Here is a 17,644-nt window from a genome sequence, read left to right on the forward strand (position 1 = left end):
CAGTGTCGCACTTCAGCTTCAACGTTCAACCCCCAGCACGGGACCTACTCATTAAACTGAATTGAAAATCTCAACTGACCTTACCCTACAACGATGCGCAGCAGACCTACTCAGTCAGCGCCGCCTTCGTTCTCCCCAAAGGTGACAACAATAGAGAATTTGCAGCTCTTATTCTACACATATTCAGTCGCGTAGAGCATGTCTCAGCACTGCAAACTGCAGCTCAGGAAAAACGGGCTCGGACTTAGTGGCTCGGAGTCGATCACTTAATTATGGGCAAAGGAACGGAACAAAAAATCCTCTCCCTCTAATCCCCCTATTGTTATCGTCACTTCGTCCGTGTGAATGCGCCCCTAAAAAGATTGGCGTTCAAAGCTTTTTCCGTCCCGCCGCTCAGGTGAACGTTCGTCAGGTCACATTGGCGCTCACTGGGTGCGTTAAATTTGGTTTTTCTCGTGCGGGGCACATGTCAGGATCAGTGGTGCGGATTTTTTCAAGGGCGGTATTCAGTTTTCTAGGCACGCAAGGAGGTTGGTCGGTCCAAAGGATAAGATCTGTGGGGGATTTTCGATGGACATATGACATCTCCTAGTACGATACCCCATACCGCATGTCGATAGCATATAGATAGCGAAAAAATACTCATAGATTTATACACTGGCAATGGGAAACTTGTCAAAGGTCCTGAGAAGGACTCAGAAGGACTTCTATTGAATACGTCGCCAGCGATGCCTGAATGGAAGATGGAGAGAAGGAAGAAACGGAGTTAGCTATCAGTCGCTCATCCGCCCCAAAATCTGACGATCACAACCGCGTAGAAAAAACCAAAGAATAGACTTCAAACCTTGGAGGAGTGTACCTGCAGATACTGAGTTCGACACGATAATACTGAATTCGAACTATCGCGCTGGCAGCCGGATTGACACGGATACCGGTTGCAATGCAATTTGATGTTCCGGAGACACTTTGACGGGTTGCGCACGATTGATCCCCTCGGTCCCGACGATCCCGACAGAGGCGCCCAAGAGATACGAATACCCTGCAACGTGAATTGATACAGAGAAAAGAGCTAAAATTTGATCGGGTACTTGATATCTCTTTTGCGACCAGTCAGAATGCCAGGCAGACATGCAATTTTCGGGCCACATGGATGTCCCCGGGTGTAGGCCGTAAATACGGCAACACTTATTGCACCAAGAACACATCATTCGACAAGTATGGTTCGTTCTGTGCAGTCGGGTTTCCTTCACCGAAGGCGCTACGTCAAAGTTCCAGAGCATCGGAAAAGTTGTGGAGACTCCATACGTGAAAAAATACAGTCAGAACTTCGATATAAAGTTAGATGATGCTGGTACATAGATTTCGGAAGTCAATGCGTCGCCTTGGAACTGATTCTGATACCGAAGTTACGCCACAATCACTGCAGATTCGAGGATCCGTGCATCTTAACATTCTGTGCAACTTCCGTACTCTACGGCTCCAGAACTCGCAATATATCAGCAGAGACGGGCTAGATGGAGGACAGAGAGAGGACAAGGATCGATGTATGGACCATAAACACGTGGCGTATAATGATCTAGTGTTCATTTCCTTTTTTGGACTCTCATAGCTGTGGCCACTGGCACGAGCATCGCCCATTTCGCAATGACCGCATAAGCTCTATCTGTTGTTTCATAAAGACCAATCAAATAACATTAAATATCTCATATCTTTCAGTGCAATTATATAAGGCACAAGGCCACAGGCACCCCGTCTTGGCCGAGCTAGCCGCCACAGATTGACGTAGATCTGGTGCAAGTGACGAATTTCATTCTCGTCCTTGAGATTCGGTGCGTCCATTTATCTCGTGTCTCTGCGTTCTTCCCCGTCTATCCTTCTCCCGTTTCTTCCAGCAGGGATGAACTGAGCAGCCAGCCCCGGAAGCGGTTTCGGGTACATGTAGAAGGCCCGAGTTATTTGTAATTTTCTAGGGTTTCCTCGAAATCGAGCTGGTTCGTTGGTATTAACGACGGATGTGTGTACCCTAGCGATGTTGTCGGTGACGCCTAGAGTCGATATCAATGGGTAAAACGTGGCCGCATGAAGTTATGAAATACCATCGGCCAGAAAAAAAAAGAAAAAAAAAAACGGAAGATTGATTGCACCCTCAGTTGCTGTTATCAAAGAGAGATGTAATGCGGTATTGGTTTAGTGCGAATTTAACGGACATGTTCCCCCGTAGTGCAAACATTTATGTCCATATTACTAGCCATGGTGAATCTTCCATTTTTCATTCAAATCTGACTCGTAAGGTAACCACTTCTGCTGCACGACGCCACGTTGGGCCAAAGTTTCGGTGCGACCTCTTGGATGATAGTAGTGTAAATAGACCTGAACAAGTCAAAAATTATTAGTGTATGTATGTCTTAGATATATCAAAAATTACAAGTTTGAAATACGTTAGGTGACCAGATTGGTATAGATTTTCAGACCCAGAAAGTGCGTGGACCTTACGAGGAAGATGCTGTTTGTTGTCATGCCAGCGCGCGCTGGCCCTGGGCTTTACTTGACCAGAGATCCCGTTTATCCTGTATTGTGGGGTCAAGCGCCTGCGGGTAGCTCCCATCTTGGTTAAGACCTTCCATTACAATCAAGGTTTTGTGCTTTTCAGGGCATTCCGCTTAGGCATAACCAGTACCATGGCTATGGATACGAGTGTAATAGGAAGAACAATAAATAAGTCAAGCACATCTTTACTGCTCTATTTCAATGATCGCCGCCGAGGCTTGATACAGTTTGAGTTAAACTTAAACATACTTGACTCAGCAGCCGTCATCTCTGGAATACTTCCAAAGAGATAAAATATCTTCCCATCCGTCGCGCGTACCTACCCATGTACCCGCCACCAAAGATACGGGTCCGGTCTATCCTGTCCAATACCGTAAACCTTAACTCTATTGCATCACGGCTGGATTGGTTCCTGTTGGTTCGCCCCATCACGGCAGAGTCACGTCTGATGCGTTACTGTTCTTCTCGGTGGCCTCTTGTAATTGATTAGCTCGCCCTATCATGGCATTGATCCGAGTCGGTACGGCGGTGCCTCATTGAGTCAGAAGGACTTCTTGTTCATTCATATCCATACGAAAGTCATGATTTCATGTGTGCATTGGCGCGTAGTTATTTTGATGCATACGATATCGCTCGCCTGAGTCATCTTTCCTTCATTCTTGATCAACGCGTACGTCCGTTAGCTGTAATCCACGATGCGGTTTCATGGAGAAACAGTCGTACATGCATCGTCACCTCTCGTAAGTCATTTCATACGCATAATGAAATCTCGTCACCGCTCTAACATCTGATGAGTGCTCCTGGGTTCGAAATCTTTGGACAGCTTCAATAACACTGCTCAAAGATGTTGATGTTGATGGTTCGTGGCAAAAAGTAACGGCACGAGGCTACCAATCTATTTTGGGTTTCCTTTCCACAGGTACTTACATCCCAGGACTAGATCGAAGCTCTGGCTGCGGACATATGCAATTATTCCGGTATAGGACTGATTGACGCTCTCCTGATCTACAACCTCGGGCAATATTCTCACCACGGATATGAAGCGGAAGTTGCAAAACGGCAATCTGCAGTGCGTGTTCCCGTCATCGGTTGTCCTTCTACATCGAATGAATCCGAGGCTGGGTTATTATTCGAACCATTAAGCATGAACACATGAAACAGGTATCCCTTGCTCGTATTGTCGGATTGTTCATTCGATGATAAGGTGTCGTCATTTCGTCATTATAGATCCCTGACTACCCGGGGTCACGGAACAAGTACCCAGGCCTTTGGAGTCCGTTCAGAACATGGGATAGAGAAGGATGGAGACGCTATATGATCCGCGCATATGACCACCGTCGCGCACATGGATTTCTCGGTACGCATTTGAAATGACTGTGCGGTGAGATATCTCATGTGAACAAGACCGTTATTACGAGCTCACAAATACCGTCAGAAGGATCCCAGAAATCGCCACTAACCAGAAATGTAGACCATACGGCGCATCTATATTCGATCGAAACTTCCCGTCCCTCAACAGTCGTCAATAGCAGGAACAGGTTCCACGCCAGTCTCGTCAGAAGAGAATCCAAGTTACGGATACAGCACACCATGTGCAAAGTCACCTTCGAGACGATGTCTAGGACACCATTTACAGGTAAATTCAGCTCCAGAAATTCGCAGGCAGGCAAAGCCCACTGTTCCCCGCCGAGCGTAGAGCAAAGGGTGAGCTGGTTCAGATGCTGATCAGTGATAACCGACGTGTCTTCCGAGGCTGGGAAGTCCAGGCGCGGTAAGGACGGCTGGAGTGTAGAGATAAGGAAATACCCCGAATCTAGGTGCGAGAGCTAGCTAAGGTAGGGTGGTCCGATGACTCAGAAGAAACGTTGAAACTGGATGTCAAGATCGAGAATGGTTCCTTATGACGAGGGAACTGCCCAACCTTATATGAAAGCTTTGGTACTACCTCGATTGCTACGGCACAGTAGTGACGCAACTGCCACTCATGAAGGCTATGTTCCAGGAGAAAAAATCGGTCAGAACTAGACCATACGACGTAGAAAGAGATGCCGACCAAGGTGGAGATTGCAGAATACATCATTAGTATAAATGTTCCAGTACCCTGATTTACGACTACGTCCGAACGTGGATTATATCACTATCTTGGAGAATAGTGGAGGATATCAAAATATCGACCTTGGGCTAGAGGGGAAGCACCGGGGCTTCGGAACCGTTTCCCGCATCGGAGCAAGCCAGTGAAGACACTGTGTCCGCAGCATCCCGCCTAAGGAAAGCATATAAGTCATACATGAACCTTTTCACGTAGTCGGAGAGATACCTCTGCGAGGTGGACTGCAATGAATTGGTAATGTTCCGAACATTCGACTTCCGGGGTGTACAAATTTGGCAAATTCAATAAAGGCACCATTAGCTACGACAGCGGAGAAGGAGTCAGCGAGAACATCCGGATGTTCTGAGGCTTGGATGACTTTGGAAAGTGATTCATACCCACAGCGGGTGAACCAGTCCGTTTGAATGAACTTTTCCCCTGGCGGATAATTCGTGGGTGACGAAACGGGTAGGGGTCCAAGGATAGAACGAACCTAGTCGCATCGACGGTACATTCAAAGGTCGGACCGTGTGATTGCCACGGTCCCTTCATCAGGACGCCTGAAGTGAAAGAGATCTCTTCTCATAGCTTCTTGGCATCTGTCGAGGATAACCATGTCAGGAAAGCTTCTTCACTTGAATGGTAGAAGACGTTACCTGAAAAAGGTTGACGCCTCAGAGTTTCCATGATGCCCGTCAACCGGTGTTGCAAAGACGATCACTTCGGTAGTTTGATAACAACCAAAGGTGAGAGACAGGGCATTCACGTCGAGCGTGAGGAGGCGAGTATCGTCCAAAATCCATTGAGCTGACCTTGTTACTTCATCCGAATCTAAAAGTATTGAAAGTCAGCTGCGCGGGTAACCGCAGATAGCCATGGATGCCACTAAAGCATACATTAACGCACCATGCCACCAAGTTCACAAACGTTTCAATAGTACACAAGGCCTATCGGTTTGGGGGTCCACGGAAACTTGGAGGTACCGTAACTTTGCTAGTAGGACAAGAAGGGGTAAAACACGATAAGCACAGTCGTTTTTGCTAGTGGTTTGCAGTTGGAAAGCACAAATGCTCAAAAGAAGTTAGCGTCGTGCTCGAATATCGATTGACGGCATTTCCCACAGCGCGACTTCGTGCGATACTCGTGGTTGACCGCAACAGTTGTGTTTGCACGTGCCTCCAACGGCCCGGACGGGAATATACCTGACAAACAGCTCGGCGGTATTTCCATTTATGCTCACCAAGGCGGGGTCTCGTAACTACAGGCTTCTTAAAAACTTCGATTTTGTTCAAGGAAATACGGAAGGCTTGTTTCCGGTTTATACAAATAGTAGTGGATGAGAAATCATTGGATCCTGACGTGGCGCTAGAGGGATTCGGGGAACTTTTTTTCTTCGGTCCCGCTAACAAACTTGAACCTCCCCAAAAGATCTGGTCGTTATCGAGTCGGCGTCGGTGTTTCCTGTGATTTTTCAATACAGAACCATCAGTTGGATGTAAACTGGTTTGAATGAGAGAAGGACGCGGAGTAAGTTGTGGCCTCCGTCCATGATGTTCGTGGAAACCGAAGGATAGAAGAATGTCGAAAGTTGTCCCCGGCGGTGGGTAAATAGTGTATATTCGATGTTTGCGCTACCGACGTCCTAGCTGCGGCTTCCGGGAAAAATCATTGAGAGCTTCAGAAGCTTGGGGAATATTCAGTGTGCGGCGGCAATTGATTAAAGCGAAGGCACGAATGGTGAAGAGATATCAAGAGAAGTGAGCACTTCTGATCTCGGAAATTGTCTGTCTTCTGCCGCTATCAGCGTCGTATATTGAGGATCTCCTTTTTTAATAGCCAACAGTTAATATTTGTTCTTCGAAACAGGGCGCCATGGCCATTCTTGTACATCGATACCGAATCACCGGAACATTGGCATTGCCTCGACGTTCACGTACATCTGACTGTATTACGAAAGATGACGAAGTACACAGAAGCAAAGCATATCTGGCATGAGTGTGCGATAACGAAGCCATGAGAAGCCTCACACATCCGTGAGTTTTTGTTTTGAGAGCCTCGTTGTTCGCATGATGGGAGCGAGAAGACGGAAATTGGACGCCTTGGACATGGACCAAAAAAGAGTTTTGGAATTGAATAATATCGTCTCGTCTAGGATGAATAATGAAACGGTCGTTCAATCATATGCAGATACAGTCGGGAAAGACCGATGTCAAGGTCCATTCCAGGCAAAGAACGGGTACTAGGCTATTGTCGGAGTACATAGAGGATCATTGGCAGCTGGTATAGTCCGAGTAAGAGTACGAGTCTCCACGTATTCTTCCGACATCGAGCTGAGTCACGACGAGGATGCATAAGCGCAAGCTCCGCACCGCATCTTCACATCAGCAACATAGCCCAGAGATGATTTGAAATGAGACAGATATCATGTTCTCCACAAATAAGACAGACAGCACTGCGCAGAAGAGAAAAAAAAACAGCTTTTCCGAGCTCCAAATGATTGCGTGAGAATCCGGAACCGATCATCGACGACAGACAACATATGCGTACTGTCGGATGCAAAATTAAAAGAAAAAGTATTTGGGACGTTCGGCCAAGTATCGACAATTGACAGCAATGTGCTGAAGCCGTCCCAATCGCAGATACATGCGCCGCGGAGTCGAGGCCAAGGCCAGAACGAGAGACAGATTGTAATGGAAAATATAGGATGTGGCGGTGCAAGTTCCCAAAGTGGAAAGTTCCAAGGATGGAGAGCCCCAAAACCAAGCTGCTTTTTCCACTACCAAGATGAGGTCCTAAAAATCCAGGTAAATCACAAGAGGTACCTAAGATGTATAGTCAAAAGTTGAGCACAAAAAAAACAAAGGAATGGTGGGAGGGAGGCACCAGAAAAAATTCAGAGCAATGTTCCAACACAGGCCCGAGTACAAACGGCTGGAATTCCGGTGGCACGAGCGTGAGAAAGAGGGGCTTTTGGGTTGGGGGTTTCAAACCAACATCGGAACTCTGATTCTTACCTTTCTCTCTTCCCGCCCACCAGCATCCCCTGCTGCTATCTTCAAGAATCGGCACATATATCGACAACTAGCGACCTCAAGCACCAATGGCTCGTACCAAGGTCTGTATTTCTCTTCAGGGCTCTCCTTATCGCTGTGCTGACGTGGCCGTCGTCGTCGTTCGCAGCAAACCGCCCGCAAGTCCACCGGAGGTCGGTACTTTTTTCTTTCATAGAATATCGAAACAGATGCTGACTTGACATGCAGGAAAGGCTCCTCGTAAGCAGCTCGCCACCAAGGCAGCCAGGAAGACCGCAGCGGTGCGTGCTGGTCTGCTTGCTGTCGCCGTCGCCGTCGTTACTGACATCATGAAACATCATAGACCGCCACCGGTGGTGTGAAGAAGCCTCACAGGTTCCGTCCTGGTACCGTTGCCCTCCGTGAAATCAGGAGGTACCAGAAGTCGACGGAGTTGCTTATCCGCAAGCTCCCCTTCCAGCGTCTCGTCCGTGAAATCGCTCAGGATTTCAAGGTGGGGCGCAGTTCTTCTTTTGTTCGGCTGGTACTCATAATCTCGTAGACCGATCTCCGCTTCCAATCTTCCGCCGTCATGGCGCTGCAGGAAGCTGCTGAGGCGTACCTCGTCTCGCTCTTTGAAGACACCAATTTGGCTGCCATCCATGCCAAGCGTGTGACGATGTACGTTGTCTTGGTGCATCATGACTCAGCCTTTTACTGACTCATCAATACAGCCAACCTAAGGATCTCGCTTTTGGCCAGGCGCCTCCGTGGCGAGCGTTCTTAAATGCTCCACAGCTCCACATCTCCGTATTCCTCGGTCTATAATAAACTATTTCGCGATACTTTTTCTCTCGTCTCGTTTTGTTTTAGTATGCAGGTCTGAAGGCTTGGACGTATGTGTACTTCTTCTGTATGAACTATTATCCCCCACCTATATTATATGACTGGCGCATGATATGCCTCTATGTTACTGGATGACCTATGAAATGGCGACGTCGTACACATCAATCAGGATGGCTGTCCAAACACATGTTGCGTCCTCACGAAGCATTGTCCCTTCATGCATAGTGCCCATGTTAGGATACATCACGTACTGACACAAACCAGCAACAGTCCATTTTCGCTGCATCTGGGAGATCATGTATCACCGTTTCCAGTCTGTTGAACTCCGACCCTGTTCTATCGAACGGCAGGGCAATGAAAGGCACACACTTCCATAGCAGCTATCAAGCGATCTGATGGCGGCAGAGCGCAGACTGCGACTTGGGGAGATGGTCTTCCAAATCCTAGGACTTGTATGGGCGTACCTGCGGTGTCTCTGCGTGGCTATCCTTTCCGAGATGATCCCTTTCGTGATGCTCCCACAGCACAAAAGGTGATGGGAACACACTGATATTAATAGCGCTGGGTCCATCAACAAGTTTTGGACGAACCGAACCAAGGAGTGGAAAAGTGTAGTAAAGGGTTCTGTCGCCGTTTGGTCGTGGTAGAAACCAGCAGTTTTTCCGTGTTGTTGGCTCCCTACACGGAGTGTTTCAGCCGCTACAGCAAGAAGGACAATACTTGTGACGACAGAATGGATGGTGAAGGGTTATCATGCCGAATACATGTTTCCTTGAGTACGTATACGGCTGAGCCTTGATGCTCCAAGTTTATTCCGTAGAGGTGGAGATATTGGGGCTTCGAAGTTATTGTATTTGCAGGACGACGTAAGTGGCCGGAGATACTCCCACTCGTTTTTATGGGTCTTTCATTCGTTAGTGGTGGGCCCACGGCAACGAGAAGAGGGTTAATATTGCGTTAGATTAAGAACTGCGTAGTCCAGGCATTCAGAAGCACACTCGTGTACTGGCCTACCCGTAGAACGACAAAACGATACGCTGTACAGCTTTCTAAAGAATAATGTCTGAATACAAACAGCCTTTAAGGAGGCGTCACAGCTTACCCAGTAAACCGGCCGATCAAGATCTTTTTCGTCCCTTCCTGATAATATTCTGTGAGATGGGTCTCCTAACGGATGGAAACGGGTCCTACTCTTCCCAGTGACAAGGCCCCAGTGTCATATGCGTATCCAGCTGGCCAAAAGGTACCCTTTTGGGGTCCAATTAAGAAGAAATCGTCTTTAGAAACTCAGGTCCTGTTGTGCGGGTGCCTCCAACGGCCAGACAGAAGGCTTCCTCGCAGCCGGCTGCTCCAGAGAGTCATCTGCACTGTCAGCCACTCTGAGAGAGGCTGTGACGCCCAGCGTAGAACACAGCGCCTTATACCGTGAGCGTATTTGCCGCAAGATTCGGGAAATATCAAGAGAAGATGAGGAATCCGATGCAGATGGGTTTTCCTTGGGAAATTGGTTTATAAGGTCCAGGAGATGTCGGATATGGTTGAGCGCCCGACTAGGATAAGGTTAACAAGATACCCTAAGGGAAGGGATGCACGGACCGACCTGTCATCCTTGCCTTGTTTCGCATATATCGCCCTCCATGTCTTTGCAAACCCTTCGTAGTATCCGAGCTCTTCCCACATTTCGAACCCTTTCTCTCGTCCTAGCGCCCGTCCTTCAATCAGGCCGTGTACGCGTCCATGCTCAAAGCCGTCTTGATAGCCGGAATCGTAGAAACTGAAGAAGACGAACTCAGCAGTCATCGCGACATATAACAATCACAAAGGGCCAACGTTTGTTCGAGGTGTACGAGAGATTCCAAGTCAAAGTCCATCGTCGTTGTGACATGTCGGTGATGGTGGTGATGGTGCAAAGGCGAGAGTCGAAAATGGACTCGGATTTGTCACCCTGCTACATCATGCCCCTTGGATTGTTACTCGACCTTGAAACACTCGCAGCAGGCTACTGGAGTAAGGTATCTCTTCGGTACGTCTATTTCGAAGGTCTCTTACGAATTTGTAAGGGTCTAACCGCGTAGTAGAACGTCCCTTTTAGGTAATTCGAGTCTTGGGCGCTCTTTTCTCCTCCATCTTTCTTTCACGGCGGCCGAAGACGAGTTGAATAATGCCCAAGGAACCGGAGAAAAAGCCTCGACGGAAACCAGGTCGTGTGTGCGTGTCCTTTCTGCTGTGTCTGGACGTACGATATGCTCATTCCTATTGAAGACCGACGTCGTGCTCTGAATGCCGAAGGCTGAAATTGCGCTGCTGACAAGAATGTATGCGCGGCAGTTCATGCTCTTATTACGACCTTGACCTAGTGGGTAGGTTCCGTGCGAGAAATGCGTTAGTCGGGGCTGTGGTTCAATATGTCCGGACGGTAGGTGACTATATGCGTCTCGAATGCACGCTTACATGTGTCTGTAGGGTCTTTGACCAGCGGCAAAGGAAACCGGTAGGAGTCCTTTTACATGCAGAGCTTGTATATCTAATAGCTCTCTAGGTTGATCCTAGCGAATACAGAACAACTTCACGAACGAATAGAGCACCTCTGTTCACGCATTCGCGACCTTGGAGAATGCTACTCAAGATATTACAGTCGACCGTGTCCTCAGAACCTCACCCCCTCCTACGCACCGACTTGCTACAACTAAAGTCTCCGCAGTCTACACTGCCTACACAAAATGGGTCGGCCGGCCCGTCGACTACGAATGGACCCACTCCTACTTCCGCCAATCCTCAATCCATTCCTTGGGATTCCCTACAGAGCCTCAGCAAGTCAGAGGCGACGATGAAAATTTCATCGATGCGTTTGGTAAGTGCGTAACTTTGGAAGTGCATATATGTGTTAAGCATACTACAGGCACGTTGACTATTGGGGGTCATGGTGAATCCAGTTTTCTAGGGAAGACAGCTCGTTCCGAGGTCCGTTTCCCCTGTTTTGGCTTGACTTATCCTTGTTTCTCAGTCTTCATTTACTAGTTTCTACTTCGTGTATGTCCACTTCTGATGTCCTCAACATTATACGTAAACCTCCTTGCAGGCACTCTCAAAGCCCCAATCCACGTCAACACTCGTACTTCCTCGCGTATCAAAACGAATTATAGAATCCAATTGTGCCGACCCTTTAGACGAAAGCCTCGGGCATGAAATTTTCAGTCTCCTACCCCCGCTTTCTGAGGCAGTGCGTTTATGCGAAGTCTACCTTGAGCATGGAAAATACCTGTATGCTCTTTCAGTCAATAGTATCCTTACGCTCGCTTCTCATTGCTTCCTAGATATTCTACTGTGGACCGTACAGAGCTGTTTGATGAAGTTCTGTCATGCATATATAGAGCCGAGTGCGTGTCTGATGATCACGCCGTCACTGACTTTCTCATGATAGGCCATATAGGTCATTTACGTCAGGTCTCTTGTCATCATACACTCTACTTTCTATTTTCCGTATTCGCCTTAGCCGTGTTGTTCGACCAAGAACGGCCCGCATACTCTGTAGAAGCTCAGGAATATTACTATTTAGCCCGGGCGGCCATAGGACTATCCTCTATTAACAACCACCAAACTCTCCGAGCTATTCAGGGCATGGTAAGTGATTCATTCACTTCTCACAGCCACTGCGGCACCTGCTGAGCTTGCCTATAGATTCACCTGACCGAATACGAGACTTACAGCGACTGGGAAGCCTTGGGGACAAATTCTGAGTGGATAACTATGGGATGCGCTGTGCAATTGGGTCAAAGTGTAAGTCGTTCCCCCTTCCCCTTGGTCCTCCTAACTCCGGTCCCCTAGATCGGCTTGCGTATGTACCTCGATCGTGACAGACTCCCTTTCAGCTAACGTTAAGGTTGCAGATCTTAACAGCTCCCGCTGGCAGCTTGGGGAAACTACCAGTCAGCGTCGAAGTCCGCATTTTCTGGCAACTGTTTGCATGCGATACATGGACGGTGCGACATATGCGCGATCACCTGTCTGTCTCGGACTGACATATTTGAACTTGTAGAGTTTTTTATTTGGTCGACCTCCGTCGATGTCGGCCCAGTATATCGATTGTGCACTCCCAAAAGATACCGAGGAGATTATCAATGCGGACGGGGAACGGGAGACGGGATGTATGTTTGTTTGTTCAACTTCTTTGTTCCGGGTTGACTTACTTGGTTAGTTCATTCGTGGATGTGGCAATACGCAACCCTCATGCACTCTGTGATGGGGGCCGCGTTTGGAGTCAAAGTCCCCGCATACGCCGTCATCCTGGACTTGGACCGGAAAATCCGAGACTTCCCTGTCCCGTTGCGATTCAGGCCATGTACGAATTATGGGAGCAAGGTCTTGAGGCCGGAACATTATATGCAGCGGTGGATGGTCTTGATGTCGAAAGAATCAGGTATGAGTGGCTTCTATTCCTTTTGGGTTCTGCTCAAATCATTCGACCTTAGTACTGCTGAATCTTCATCGAGTATACTTTGCTCAAGCCCTCCAAGACCAGCCGGACTGATCTAGCGCGTCATCGATATCTTCCCTCTGTGATGGCGACGTATCGGTCGGCCTGGAGGATCATGCAGTCTCTAAAAATGTTGAGGACCTACGCGCCTCTTTTATCAAACAGAGTTAATCTGGCATGGTCTCATGCGTTATCTGCCGCCGTACGTCCTTTCCACTCTCCCTCCGTCTAACTTACCTACGAAGTAGATTGTGATGTGTATCCTTGTAACACGAGCGCCCAACTCCACGATGACAAAACCGTCCCTCCAGGAACTTGACCTCGTTGCTCAACTCTTTGAGGAAGCCGCTCCGAACTGTCGCGCGGCGGCCAACACACTGGTGCGACTCTACTTTTTAGAAATGCGCTTCCTGCTCAGTTGTTGTAGGACACGATCCAAATGCTGCGGAAACAAAGCTCACGAGGCAGTGGGCCAAGCACCTTCACCTGAGTCAGGCGATCTATCCTCCAGACGAGCTAGATCGCCTGGGAGGTAAGACGCACCTGATCTCTTCGATTCGATTCCGATACGCCCACCGTTGCATATACCCCATCGCCTCGGCAACCCTCCCCGCCATCGTCGTGCCCGGCCGCTAACAACGTCCACCCAGTCATCGCTGAAGACATACGGAACCTCAACTGTCGGCGGGTTCCATTTGAACCTGTTTGATAATCCCAGCCTGAGGTGTTGTCAACGGAGGTGCCATTTTCAGGAGGGGATGGGTTTGGGTTTTTCGCGCAACAGTCACCTTCTCTGGGCGAGTTTGGTGGTGTGCCTCCTACACAGCCGCCGCAACCGGCACCATATCATTCTGCGTTCGGGTTCGCAGCTGCTGCTGCTCCCATGCTGGATGCGACATGGCAGAGCTTTTGTTGAGCAGCTGGGCTTTTAATTCGGCTGATTACTTTTACTGTACTGGTTCAGGACTTGCGGAACGTTATCATGACCACGAATATTAGTACTCTTATATATCTCCAGAATATTTTATTGGATCTATTGCACTCAAGGATATTGAGGAGGCTGTTCCTAATAAAGTGGCTTGCCGACATGTTTCGAACTGTATGGTATTATCTCACTACGACTGCTACGGTAGAGGCCTGCAGTAGTAGGAATATAAGCTCCGTCCCAGCATTTGAATCCGACGTCATTCGTCACCTATGAATAAGAGTTATTGGTTCCTTGAGCAAAAAAACGTTGGTGAATTATCCTTACAGTCGTAGGATCACACATGACATCAACGATGGAGCCTGTCTTCGTTAGTAGCAGAGATGGACTTGGCGACGATATTGGTTGCTAAGAGTGAAATAAGGATTGAATATCTATCAGGAGGGTGCTTGTGGTACGTACCAGTACCGGCATACAGATCAAAGATAACTACTTCCTTGCCTGTTGCATTGGCTACATAATACCAGCACGGATCGCTCACGCAAGGAGCCCTCGACGTACGGAGTGCTAAACGACGAGTCTTCGTGACAAGGTACATCTGGGCTGAGAATGCACTCACTCTCTAATTGTTCCTGAGAAGTTCTGAAAAGTCATGTCTTCAATATGGGTGCTGTTAACGTCCGTCGAGTTTGGTTGTGCTCCGACCTAAGGGTAAAATCAGAGATGGGACCGTCAATGAGATGAATATGTAGGTGATTTACTTCCTGATCCCAGTAACTGGAAGGCGTCGTCATTCATGATGTGAATATAAAGGCTTGATGCGCTCACTTTTGCGTTACATAAATCTTGGAAGAATATGATAATCAAACAAATACGCGCATACTCACTGAAGTGGACTTACGGGAAATGGAACGTTATCGAACACTATGTTCTTCCATGTAATACTGCAGAGAAGAGAACCTCAGACTCAGGAGTAGGGCACTTGGCGGAGAATCATACTTGCGTGCAAGTCCGTTCCCTCCTGTCCAGCTTTTGAAGCGTGCAGCATAGAGTGTGTCTTTCTGAATATCAAGAACCGTTCGTAAAGGATCTAAAGTAGGGAAAGATCGGAAACTTACCATGGTAACATTTTCAATCCTATTTGTTCCTAGACTCAATTCTTGAAACTCTTCTACAAGAATCCAACACGTACAAAACGTCCTGGACATCAGACACGGCTCCATTCTTTCCTAAAGATCCGATTGAGAGACCGTGTCCACCCTCGCAATATGAATTCCTGAAGGCAGTACGGTGAGTTACATCAATCAATGGATGCCTTCCACCGTTTCACGTACCGGAAATGTATATTGCTCGCGCCACTGCCTACAGTGATACAATCATCTCCGTTGACGATGTGATTATTCTCAAAGAGCATGTTCGTTCCACCGGCAGAAAATCCTGTACTAAATTGGAATACAAGTCGCATCATGATTTACTTTAGCTTACCATCACTGATACATAGAAATGAGACGTCAATACTCGATATACTTATCATACAACAATGCACTTACGTATTGAAAGGGAAAGCCTTTTCCAGGTCTGCGCGACTTAGTGATAGTTAGCCATAAGAGGAGACATACCGAAGCATTATCAGACACTGCCATGATAATATTATTGAACGCATGCAAATTAGTCGACCCGCTAGTTGCAAAGTTCCACGCGATTGGCTACACCATGTGATGAGACTCGGAAGGAAAACCGTTCCGTCCGAGAAAGATGCGCACCTTCCAGATTTTCATGTCCCTAATGACACCATTGTTGACTTTCTTGAAGGACCAGCCGTGAGGACGGTTGGTCTGTTCCATGGTATTCCACCACTTGGGGATAGTATAAGGAACCTCTGAAAATGTGGTGGATAGGATAACTTACTCCTTGGCCGTGAGCATCCACCCAGCCCCAGTCAGGATCGGTCGAACCACGCAATGTTACGTTGTCTCCGCCTGAAAATGAGAACCTGACAAGTCTTGGAATGCATCCAACATGGACGTGGCAAGTCGGTCACACACCAATGTCCTTCAAAATCCTGTGTACCGACGCGTTCAGCACGTATACAAGAGATATCATGTAATGGTAAAGGCTCACACCGGACGCTACAATAGCTGCACGAAGTTCACTTTAACAACGGTGTTCTGATAATTGGTGCGGCTGACCTTGAACAGTGGCAATATCCGAAGGATAGGTAATGTTTCCTTCAATAGCGACCTCTACGTTAGTCAACTTGGAGAACTCAACCGGAGTGAAGATGTTATAGGTCACTCCCTTCTGGAACAGAATAGTCGAGTTTGACATGAAGTTGGCCAGAGATGCCATGAGACCAGGGGTGTCATCTTGTCCATCAGTATGAGGGACGACAAATGTGCTCCAAGCATGACTCTCGAGTAAGAGGCATGTGAGGATATAAGCGAGAGCTGTGGCACTGAAGAGAAACATTGGGGGTGGATGCGCGACGTAGCCAGTTGGAAAAAGAACCCATGTTTATATAGTGATTCCAAGTAGTTCTACCGATTCGTCGCATGTGATGGTAGAAGATTTCTCGGGGAAATTGGAGGGACGCACGACTGATTTCCAAGACCACGTGGTAGTTGTGGGCGTCAGTAGAAGCTCCTACCGGGCCGGCGGCTATACTTATTCATGGAGTGCGAAAGGAATTATAAACCTTCATAGAGCAATGAAAAATAGAACTGGTACGAGCGTGAGAGAAGAACTTGAGGAGGAGTTTCAAAGAAGCAGCAAAAAGTCCGACTGTCGAGGCATGTGCCCTTCTTACTACTCCACTGCAGAGCAAGATCTCCTAGCATCGATGACTCGTACTAAGGTAAATTTCTAAGAATATGGTGTTCTGACCCATGCTGATGAAAACCTGGCTATAGATGGCTCCTCCAAAGATGCCTATTGGTCTGTTCTCAATTTGTTCTTTCATTAATATTCTGCTTGGACGACTAACTGGGATACTTATTGTCGTTTAGGCAGAGCTCCCCGCAGACAAGTTGAGATTAAAGCCGCCGAAAAGAACGCAGCGGTGCGTAGCTGATATGCGCCTGTATCGTCTTGGTACTGATAGTCACTACGACAGTCCGCGATCAATAGTACTAGAAAAAATTCTGTCGATGAGTTGCAGCGGAAGAGTGGAGAGAACGAGCTGGGCAATGCCAATAGTCGGGTTCCGGAGGAGCGTCCGACTCGGACATAGGCTATAGGACGCGTGATCATCAACAAGCACCTATTCACGCTTGAATGATCTTGGAGCATAATAGTGAAGCAGATTTGACGACAGAAGAATGAACGGCCGGGGAAGCGTCTTCTCCCCAGAAATGTAATTTTAAGAGTGTAGGTCAATAGCTTGAAAACATCGATTATTATTCACATTCTGCGACAATGTAACCAGTCAATTCTATCACCCGGAGGAGCCCTGCTCACCATCGATAGGTTGTTTCAACTTGTCTAATTTGAGTACATTGGTGCTGTTCATGAGAGCTGGTAATACGCAACATAAACACGCAGCTGGTGTCGGGAAGAATCCGACAGAACACCTGCTGCGTACGTTTAAGTCCGCTTTAGCAGAGATCGAGAATTCCTGGGTGGGGGAAGCATAAAAGCACCTTTATCTTACGATACACAATGGTACGAATGCCGGCAACCCTTGTTTCAGTAGATATTCAGCATTTGAAGGTAGAAATTGGTTCAGATTCACCTGGCTAGTTTTTTTTCAACGA

The 17,644-nt window shown here is 47.8% G+C and overlaps 6 protein-coding genes across 6 annotated transcripts; 3 read left to right on the forward strand and 3 right to left on the reverse strand.

Annotated features, from left to right (window-relative positions):
* Positions 1-3,048: 3,048 nt before the first annotated feature.
* EV420DRAFT_1474776 (uncharacterized protein) lies at positions 3,049-4,785 on the forward strand (the record flags this gene model as incomplete). Its single annotated transcript, XM_060469234.1, has 9 exons — positions 3,049-3,067; positions 3,231-3,287; positions 3,371-3,406; positions 3,531-3,616; positions 3,775-3,904; positions 3,952-4,014; positions 4,067-4,251; positions 4,481-4,561; positions 4,645-4,785. The coding sequence occupies 9 exons, from the start codon at positions 3,049-3,051 to the stop codon at positions 4,783-4,785; spliced, it is 798 nt and encodes a 265-aa protein (XP_060336784.1).
* Positions 4,786-7,736: 2,951 nt separating this feature from the next.
* EV420DRAFT_1617448 (histone 3) lies at positions 7,737-8,434 on the forward strand (the record flags this gene model as incomplete). Its single annotated transcript, XM_060475237.1, has 6 exons — positions 7,737-7,751; positions 7,817-7,841; positions 7,897-7,949; positions 8,012-8,161; positions 8,210-8,328; positions 8,392-8,434. 6 exons carry the CDS (start codon positions 7,737-7,739, stop codon positions 8,432-8,434), a joined length of 405 nt encoding a protein of 134 aa, XP_060336785.1.
* A 1,338-nt stretch (positions 8,435-9,772) lies between these two features.
* Positions 9,773-10,293, reverse strand: EV420DRAFT_1261807 (uncharacterized protein; the record flags this gene model as incomplete). Its single annotated transcript, XM_060467094.1, has 2 exons — positions 9,773-10,043; positions 10,094-10,293. 2 exons carry the CDS (start codon positions 10,291-10,293, stop codon positions 9,773-9,775), a joined length of 471 nt encoding a protein of 156 aa, XP_060336786.1.
* A 118-nt stretch (positions 10,294-10,411) lies between these two features.
* On the forward strand, positions 10,412-13,996 carry EV420DRAFT_1508988 (uncharacterized protein). Its single transcript, XM_060471455.1, has 18 exons — positions 10,412-10,516; positions 10,572-10,699; positions 10,858-10,909; positions 10,957-10,984; positions 11,107-11,348; positions 11,393-11,454; positions 11,573-11,754; positions 11,808-11,874; positions 11,938-12,114; positions 12,172-12,270; positions 12,363-12,473; positions 12,530-12,638; positions 12,689-12,910; positions 12,963-12,982; positions 13,008-13,169; positions 13,216-13,434; positions 13,463-13,588; positions 13,686-13,996. The coding sequence occupies exons 2-18, from the start codon at positions 10,655-10,657 to the stop codon at positions 13,881-13,883; spliced, it is 2,121 nt and encodes a 706-aa protein (XP_060336787.1). The 5' UTR covers positions 10,412-10,516; positions 10,572-10,654; the 3' UTR covers positions 13,884-13,996.
* On the reverse strand, positions 13,972-16,624 carry EV420DRAFT_1508996 (pectin lyase fold/virulence factor; the record flags this gene model as incomplete). The annotated part of the gene is made up of 19 exons (XM_060471456.1): positions 16,082-16,624; positions 15,938-15,944; positions 15,801-15,885; positions 15,656-15,748; positions 15,512-15,598; positions 15,443-15,459; positions 15,227-15,334; positions 15,085-15,168; positions 15,011-15,029; positions 14,892-14,953; positions 14,794-14,836; positions 14,721-14,737; positions 14,654-14,669; positions 14,512-14,597; positions 14,355-14,443; positions 14,290-14,300; positions 14,220-14,258; positions 14,096-14,162; positions 13,972-14,000 (listed from the first exon to the last, which is right to left on the reverse strand). Exons 1-19 carry the CDS (start codon positions 16,359-16,361, stop codon positions 13,972-13,974), a joined length of 1,239 nt encoding a protein of 412 aa, XP_060336788.1. The 5' UTR covers positions 16,362-16,624.
* Positions 16,608-17,622, reverse strand: EV420DRAFT_1509005 (uncharacterized protein). Its single transcript, XM_060471457.1, has 5 exons — positions 17,317-17,622; positions 17,005-17,258; positions 16,898-16,950; positions 16,802-16,826; positions 16,608-16,746 (listed from the first exon to the last, which is right to left on the reverse strand). The coding sequence occupies exons 2-5, from the start codon at positions 17,178-17,180 to the stop codon at positions 16,698-16,700; spliced, it is 303 nt and encodes a 100-aa protein (XP_060336789.1). The 5' UTR covers positions 17,181-17,258; positions 17,317-17,622; the 3' UTR covers positions 16,608-16,697.
* Positions 17,623-17,644: the final 22 nt, after the last annotated feature.

The sequence above is a fragment of the Desarmillaria tabescens genome, assembly GCF_030435595.1.
Source record: "Desarmillaria tabescens strain CCBAS 213 chromosome Unknown EV420scaffold_4, whole genome shotgun sequence".
Classification (NCBI taxonomy): Eukaryota; Fungi; Basidiomycota; class Agaricomycetes; order Agaricales; family Physalacriaceae; genus Desarmillaria; species Desarmillaria tabescens.